This window comes from Oncorhynchus kisutch, linkage group LG5 (genome assembly GCF_002021735.2).
Source record: "Oncorhynchus kisutch isolate 150728-3 linkage group LG5, Okis_V2, whole genome shotgun sequence".
Taxonomy (NCBI): domain Eukaryota; kingdom Metazoa; phylum Chordata; class Actinopteri; order Salmoniformes; family Salmonidae; genus Oncorhynchus; species Oncorhynchus kisutch.
The window spans coordinates 52049991-52058101 of record NC_034178.2 but is presented as its reverse complement, the minus strand read 5'-3'; the positions used below and the strand labels follow the sequence as shown (position 1 = coordinate 52058101).

Here is an 8111-nt window from a genome sequence, read left to right as displayed (position 1 = left end):
GGATGTTGTACAAATTCGGTGTAACCGCTAAATACGCCCTCCCGTCAACACAATCTTTTTTGGGGGGTGTGCCTTCTCTGATGAGAAACTAACTAGATAGCCAAGTAGTTCTTTGCGCTGAGGATTCGGAATCGCCATGAAGTACGCATTGGTAAGAATATCCTGTCGGAATTATTTCCTGGGTTGCTTTGGTTTCCCCTTTTGTCTGTGGTGGTGGTAGAAAAGTAGCTTGTCAGCTAACGCGCTAACGTTACTTTGATAAGTTAAACAGAGAGTAGTAACAAAGGCACCGCAGCTATCACTCCCTGTCAGATAATTTATCTACCCTGAACTGGTCATATTATGTCAAATTAAATGCACAAAATTTGAAGTTTTGGCTCTGCGATTGACCTGATTAAAAGATCACTAACTAGCCTAGTGCAGTTAGCTAAGTGACTCAAGTACAGTAAGCATTTCATTGGACAGTGTATACTATTTGTATCCTGTACATACGACGAATAAAAATAGAAACTCATGTTGTAAACTTGTGCATGCGACTCATCTTGGCTAGCAGTCTGCCAAGCAACCAACTGTCCTGGTACATCTGACAACGTGTTAACAGCCATCTAAGCAAGCAAGTGAAGTTTATTTCACCTTAGAGAATCGCAAATACCATAATTTACTGAACAAAAATAAGTGAAACGTGTTGGTTTCATGAGCTGAAATTTAAAAAATCCTAGAAATGTTCCATGCACAAAAGCTTATTTCTCCCAAATGTTGTGCACAAATGTGTATACATCCCTTGCCAAGATAATCCATCCACCTAACAGGTGTGGCATATCAAGAAGCTGATTAAATAGCATTCTCATTACACAGATTCACATTCTGTTGGAGACGTTACAAAAAATGCCACTAAAATATGCAGTTTTGTCACACAACACAATGCCACAGAAGTCTCAAGTTGAGGGAGCATGCAATTGGCATGCTGACTGCAGGACTGTCCAGCAGAGCTGTTGCCAGAGAATTTAATGTTAATTTCTGTAGCATCTAACGTTTTGGAGAATTCGGCAGTAGGTCCAAACGGCCTCATAACTGCAGACCATGTGTAGCCCTGGACCTCCACATCCGACTTCTTCACCTCCAGGATCGTCTGAGACCAGCACCCCGGACAGCTGATGAAACTTTGGGTTTGCACAACCGAATAATTTATGCACAGACTGTCAGAAACCATCTCTGGGAAGCTTATCTGCGTGCTTGTCGTCCTCACCGGGGTCTTGACCTGACTGCAGTTCGCCATCCTAACTGAGTTCAATGGGCAAATGCTCACTTTTCGATTGCCACTGGCACGCTGGAGAAGTGGGCTCTAAATGGATTAATCCCAGTTTCAACTCTACCGGGCAGATGACAGATAGCGTGTATGGGGTCATGTGGGTGAGTGATTTGCTGATGTCAATGTTGTGAAAAGAGTGCCCAATGGTGGGGTTATGGTATGGGTAGTCATAAGCTATGGGCAACGAACACTATTGCATTTTATTTATGGCAATTTGAATGCCCAGAGATACCATGACGAGATCCTGAGGCTCATTGTCATGCCAATTATCCATTACCTCATGTTTCAGCATGATAATGCACAGCCCTGTAACGCAAGGATCTGTACACAATTCATAGAAGCGGAAAATGTCCCACTTCTATGGCCTGTCAACCATTTGAGCATGTTCGGGATGCTCTGGATCGACGTGTACGATAATGTGTTCCAGTACCCGCCAATATCCAGAAAATTCACACAGCCATCGAAGAGGAGTGGGTTCCTTTCCACAGGCCACAATCAACAACCTGATCAGATCTATGCGACGGAGTAGTGTAGTGCTGCATGAGGCAAATGGTGGTCACACCAGATACTGACCTGTTTTCTGATCCACACCCCTACCTTTAATGTGTCTTTGACCAACAGATGCATATCTGTATTCCCAGTCATGTGAAATCCGTAGATTAGGGCCCAATGAATTTATTTCAATTGACTTATCTATATGAACTAACTCAGTAAAATCTTTGACATTGTATGTTGCGTTTTATTTTTTTCAGTGGCGCAGTGAACTTCTAATTGTCTGACATTGTTTGTATTTGAAGAACAACTACTCAAGTACTGTTAGTAGCCTACACAAGCTGATTCCCTTTTGTACTTTATCCTTAAACAGAATTATTGTTCTGCGACAATGTTATGCCTGACAATAACTGCCTTGGTGTAATTTACTGTATAATAGCAGGGCATTTGCAATATGAAATTCCCCTTATGAGTTTGGTTTCTGAGTTTATCACCTTTTTTTATTTAAAGGGTCAATCCTTAGTTGAAATGATAACAAAGCAAACACTGCCTGTGTTTTGGTAAAAAGCTGAGGGATGGGCCTGGAGAAGTGTAACCTCTTAAATTCAAAAACAGAGCTATATCAAAATGATAGTTTCAAGCATGTGTTGAGGCTATACAGTTTGTAAACATTGTAAATGTAAACGAATATTAGTGTAAAACATGATTTATATTTTGGGTACTGAAGGGGTTTGACAGTTGAACTATGTTCATCAGGCATTTGTAAGTGATATTCTTCAAGAATCATTATCTTTATAACATTAATTTAAGTCCAAAAATTGATGTACGAACTGCAGATTGCCCATTTAAACAGTCCAATACATCTGCTTCTCTTTTGTTATATTTTTTTCAACAGTAGCCATTTTATACATTGTTTTGGCATAATCAATCTTCTTTCTATTTTGTATTTAGTTCTCGACAGTAGCTGTGACTGCTGGGGTGTTATTGCTGTCCACTGTGGGCATAATTATAGCCCTCTACCTAGGCAAGAAGAAAAAGCCTCCAGTCACCTTGCTTGACCCTACCCAGAAATACCAGCTAACGCTCATCGATAAAGAGGTACATGTGTGCTATTGAAAGAAATGAGACATTTTGCTGTGTGTCAGAGGCCTGTGCTTAATTCAATTATATACTCCATGGAAATTATTTTTGTCTAACATTTAACCAAATGTTTGTAGTAGATGTCTTTGCATTGACTTTACACACTATTTGACAAAACCAAAACCAAACCAATAGTTCGATATGTCTTTGGCCTCTTTCCATAGGTGATCAGCCATGATACTCGCAGGTTCCGCTTTCGGCTTCCCTCAGCAGAACATATCCTGGGGCTGCCCGTAGGTAAGTCTTTTGTCAAGTGACAGTGTTTGATCATTTATTATTCGATACAGTGCCATGCCCTTAATAGAAATGTAGCAGACCCTCTTATCCAGAGAGACTTACAGGAGCAATTAGGGTTGTGTGTCTTGCTCAAGTTTACATCTATCTGTTATTCACCTAGTCATCTTGGGGATTCAAATCAGCGTCCTTGGCCCAACTCTCAAATAGTCCTTTAGCTCACCAGCATTATAACTACCCTCAAAACGTAATACTTGATGCCGTTTTATTGCACTGATGGGAACTAGAACGCTTAGCTTCCCAGTCCTTTAATGCCCTCTAGTGTATGAGTCATTTAGCAGAACAATCAGAGGATAAAGCCACACCAAATGACCCTATCAATTTTCAATCAGTGTTTGTGTTTCTAATTCCCTTATTTGTTTCCTCTAGGGAAGCATGTATACCTCTCTGCCCGTATTGACGGCAGCCTGGTAGTCAGACCATACACACCTGTGTCCAGCGACGACGACAAAGGATATGTTGACTTGGTTGTGAAGGTATGTTTTGTTTGTCAAAGCAATCTTCTCTATTATACTGAACAGTAGTACTACCGTATGTATTGAGCGTGTCGTAGTAGGAGGAGTGATGACATGCAGGACCTGTTAGTAGATCATCTTATTCTTTGGGATCTAAAAGAGAAAAAGCTATCCTAAATAATCACTGCTACTGTGAGGCGCTTGATATAAGGACCCTGATCTGCAAACCATATTTAATGTAGAAAATTCCTCCCCAGATCTACTTCAGTAATGTGCACCTCAAGTTTCCTGATGGAGGCAAGATGTCCCAGTACCTGGAGAGTCTGCACCTGGGAGATGTTGTGGACTTCAGAGGACCAGGAGGACTGCTGGAGTACAGAGGGCATGGTACGACCAGTCCACTGCCTGGCACACCCTCCTGATATTTACTAATGATGTATCGCAATGTTATTTTTGGATGATATAATATCGATATTTGACTAAGTATCAATTTGTTAAACAAAAATACAAGTTAAACTTATTTTTAAGTGCTAATGTAAATGGCATTAGCTAGCGCTAGTTGGCTGTACCTGTGGCAAAACTCAGCACTTTTATTTCTCTCATTGATCAACTCATTTTTTTCATGCTCGTCTTTTTGCAGCAGACGTATAGCGAGCAATATGTTTGGAACATCAAATCGCAATAAAATTGGAGTATCAAACCGCAATACAAAATCATGAGCATTTCAATACCTATTCTATTTTTTTTTACCCCTTTCTCCCCAATTTTGTGGTATCCAATTGGTAGTTACAGTCCTATCACTGCAACTCCCGTACGAACTCAGGAGAGGCGAAGGTCGAGAGCCGTGCGTCCTCTGAAACACAACCCAGCCATGCCGCACTGCTTCTTGACACAACGCCCGCTTAACCCGGAAGCCAGCTGCACCAATGTGTCGGAGGAAACACTGTACGCCTGGTGACCGTGTCAGTGTGCGTTGCGCCCGGCCCGCCACAGGAGTCTCTAGTGCATAATGGGTCATGAACATCCCTGCCGGCCAAACCCTCCCCTAACCCGGATAACACTGGGCCAATTGTGCATGGCCGGCTGCGACAGAGCCTGTACTCGAACCAGAATCTCTAGTGGCACAGCTAGTGATGCAGTGCCTTAGACCACTGCGCCACTCGGGAGGCTGCAATACATATCTTATTTACACCTACGTTTGTGAGGCCCCTGGCAATTCCCAGCCCTAATATTAGTGCGTTCTTTTTTTACCATGGCCCATAAGGCTCTGGTCTTTAGAGAATCTGGTGCCATTTGGGTTGCGCACACAGTCTAATGGAATGGGTTTTTTAGCTTTGTGTACTTGGGTGTGGCTGGCTGAGAGTGATTGTGTGCACACACTTATAGTCAACCTTAAGTCTACTGAATATGTCAACAGTAAATGTACAATATCTCTGAGCAATTTCCTGGCTTACTGCATCGCATTTTGCAACTTTCATTCCCCAAAGGTTCCAGAAAAGCACTCTCGAAAGAATATTCTTTTACTGTGTTGTCACTTAGAATGTTTACTAATGCGCACATTATTATTTGATACAATGTTCCACAACATAGTTGTTGGGTATGTCCATCATCCTGTCTTCAATTTGGGACCAGATAACTGTTCATTTGCTCCCCAAGCACACTGGAAAATGAAAATAATCTCTGGATTGTTTTGGCATAATTTGTCTCATTTGCTTTCTCCCATTCCATTCAACAGGGCAGTTTGCAGTTCAGACAGACAAGAAGTCTCCTGCGGAGATAAAAGTTGCCAGTACTATGGGTCTGATAGCTGGAGGAACAGGTGAACTTTCCCTTTGCAACCCTGCACTCTGAACCTAAACACTTAAATGTTGTCTTGTTATAGCCCATGGGTAAATGTAGAGTGAGTGCTTTGAGTTCCTGGTGCTGAACTCCCTTCCCTATTTGCAGGCATCACCCCTATGCTACAGCTGGTGCGTGCTATCATGAAAGACCCCAGTGACAGGACCACCTGCAGCCTGCTGTATGCCAACCAGGTGTGTGGCCGCTGCTCACACTGGCCTCTCTCCTAAAAGAGACTTTTAATATCAATAGGTTCATTTATATAAATAAAGAACTGATACTGTAAATCTACTAGCTTCACTTTGGATGTAGTTCATAGGTTTGCTTAGGTTTAGAGTTAACACTGAACTGTCTGTGTGTGGTGTGTTCATGGCAGACTGAGAAGGATATCCTGCTGAGGGATGAGCTGGAGGAGGTCCAGGCCAGACACCCAGACCGCTTCAAGCTGTGGTTTACAGTGGACAGGGCACCCGAGGGTATGTGCCTTACGGCTTTTGCTTGCATTGCTCAAGTGTTGACTTCAAGATTTCAGAAGTCTGAACAAAATGTGTACATATTTTGAATATGTTTTAATTGTATTAATTTTTTAAATTTATGTCAAATTGGCAACCCATATCAAATGGAATTAATTGAAATGTAAACAAATATTACAATAATTCACTGTGGAATTCAATGGTAATTCTTCTTCCGGTGTTCTCTGCTTTGCGCATCACATAAAGAGTGAAAATATAATAATGAAATAACACATGCATGCCGAAGGCGTTTGAACCCAGTCTGGCACCAAAGAGAAGTTAAATATGGGAGACAAGCTTATACACAATCTATATAAACATAGAAGCTAAATATTTTTGCAATTTGTGTTGTGTTTTATGGCAGAATCATTTAGCATATTGGTACTTGTTTACGACCCCATGAAAGACTGAATTATGATCAATTTGTGTCATTCAGGCTGGGAGTACAGTGAGGGCTTCATCAATGTGGATATGATCCAGGAGCACCTGCCCACCCCCAGTGAGGACACCTTGGTGCTCATGTGCGGTCCACCCCCCATGATCCAGTTTGCTTGCAACCCTAACCTGGACAAGTTGGGCTACTGTCAGAGTCAGCGCTTCACCTACTAGTCACCAGCCTAGGAACTATCCTACCAGCCACCCCCAGCATGGGCCTTCTCAATGCAACAATGACATCAATTCAGTGCTTGATTGGGCTGGAACTACTGCTTGAGTACCGGCATCTCTTATAGATTATTGGCTAAAATTTTGCGGAGTTCCAGCACCAAAATATATACAGTACTGGCACCCAAAATAAGTATGTGCACCATTTTCAGTCTGCTTAAAGCACTGCATCAATCTACTGCCAAAAGCCCCATATGGTAAGTGCAGACAGGTTGGGCATTAAATGCTCACTTGGAACCAAAGTCCTACATTTGTATTATTAGCCTCCATCTCCTGATATCTACAATTGTATTTTTAGGTGAGGTTTTAAAGCTTTGATTTATTATTGATGTTCTTAGCCTTGAGCAGTCCTAAAAACAGGACAGAGCGACTATAAGCTGCATACTGAACTGAATTATGCCCAGGGATGCATTGCTGAATATAAGGAGGCTGCCCAGGCAGCTTTGCTTTAAATGCGCACACAACAAATGATATGCACTAAAGTATTACAGCTTCTGTAGAGATGTGTTATACTGTATTTTGGCACATGTGGGGCTTTTTGATGTGGGTATGGGATCTGACTGCATTTCTTATTGTATTTCTGTGAGATTGTGTGAGCATAATTATTCAAGGCTCTTTATATAGTTTCAGAGTTTAATCTGCAATGCACTACAGTCTTTGAAAAAAATGGATTGTGTTTATGAAGAGAAGACAATTTCTGTCACCACTTCAAATTGTCTCCACTCATATACGGGATCCATAATCCTGTTCTCTTTATGTATTGACTGGACTGTTCCTTAGATATTATCCCTTGTTGTAAAATAAAGTATGGTGGAGGTTAAACGTTTGGACATTCAGTTTGCCAGAACAACGTGGCTCTGATTGCAACAGTTGATTGCTGTCATGACAAGGAGTAATCTGTGCTTGGTGCAGACAATGTAGTGTGGTCCAAATGCTGTGACAGGTTGGTAGTTGGAAAAATGTTATCTAATTCCACAGCCTACTACAGTACAGTTCCCCTTTGACAGGGATTATTGAGGATTGGAGTTGCTGATGGTAGTTGGTTTACAGGTAGGAGTATCTCTATCCACAAGTAGAGCTGAATGAGGGTATTTTTTTAAAAATTGAGCCTTTCTTGCGCTGCTAAAATGTGGTTTAGACAGCTCAGTGCTGAAGACAACTTTTCACATACTGTACATCCACTGTTACATTTGGGGGTTCATGCAGGCACCATTATGGAGGTAATGTGATTCCACTCAATTTATAGGAGAAGCACGTGCATGACCTGGGAATAAATGTACCACTTAAATCTATGTTGATTTGATATAATGGCTACATATAGACAGTATTTTGGTGTTACGTCTAAAACATTTTACATTTGTAATTTTAACCACTAGATGGAGACGCTGTTACGTTGTTTATGAGAAC

General features: G+C 41.6%; 1 protein-coding gene across 2 annotated transcripts; it reads left to right on the top strand.

Annotated features, from left to right (window-relative positions):
- LOC109891218 (NADH-cytochrome b5 reductase 3) lies at positions 1–7526 on the top strand. 2 transcript variants are annotated; one of them, XM_031825345.1, is made up of 10 exons: positions 9–151; positions 1250–1410; positions 2753–2899; positions 3106–3178; positions 3605–3711; positions 3948–4077; positions 5426–5509; positions 5638–5723; positions 5906–6005; positions 6478–7526. In XM_031825345.1, the coding sequence occupies exons 2-10, from the start codon at positions 1291–1293 to the stop codon at positions 6648–6650; spliced, it is 1020 nt and encodes a 339-aa protein (XP_031681205.1). In that variant the 5' UTR covers positions 9–151; positions 1250–1290; the 3' UTR covers positions 6651–7526. The 2 variants fall into 2 exon arrangements, with proteins under 2 accessions (XP_020339174.1, XP_031681205.1); XM_020483585.2 differs by lacking the exon at positions 1250–1410 and having other exon boundaries at positions 1–151.
- Positions 7527–8111: the final 585 nt, after the last annotated feature.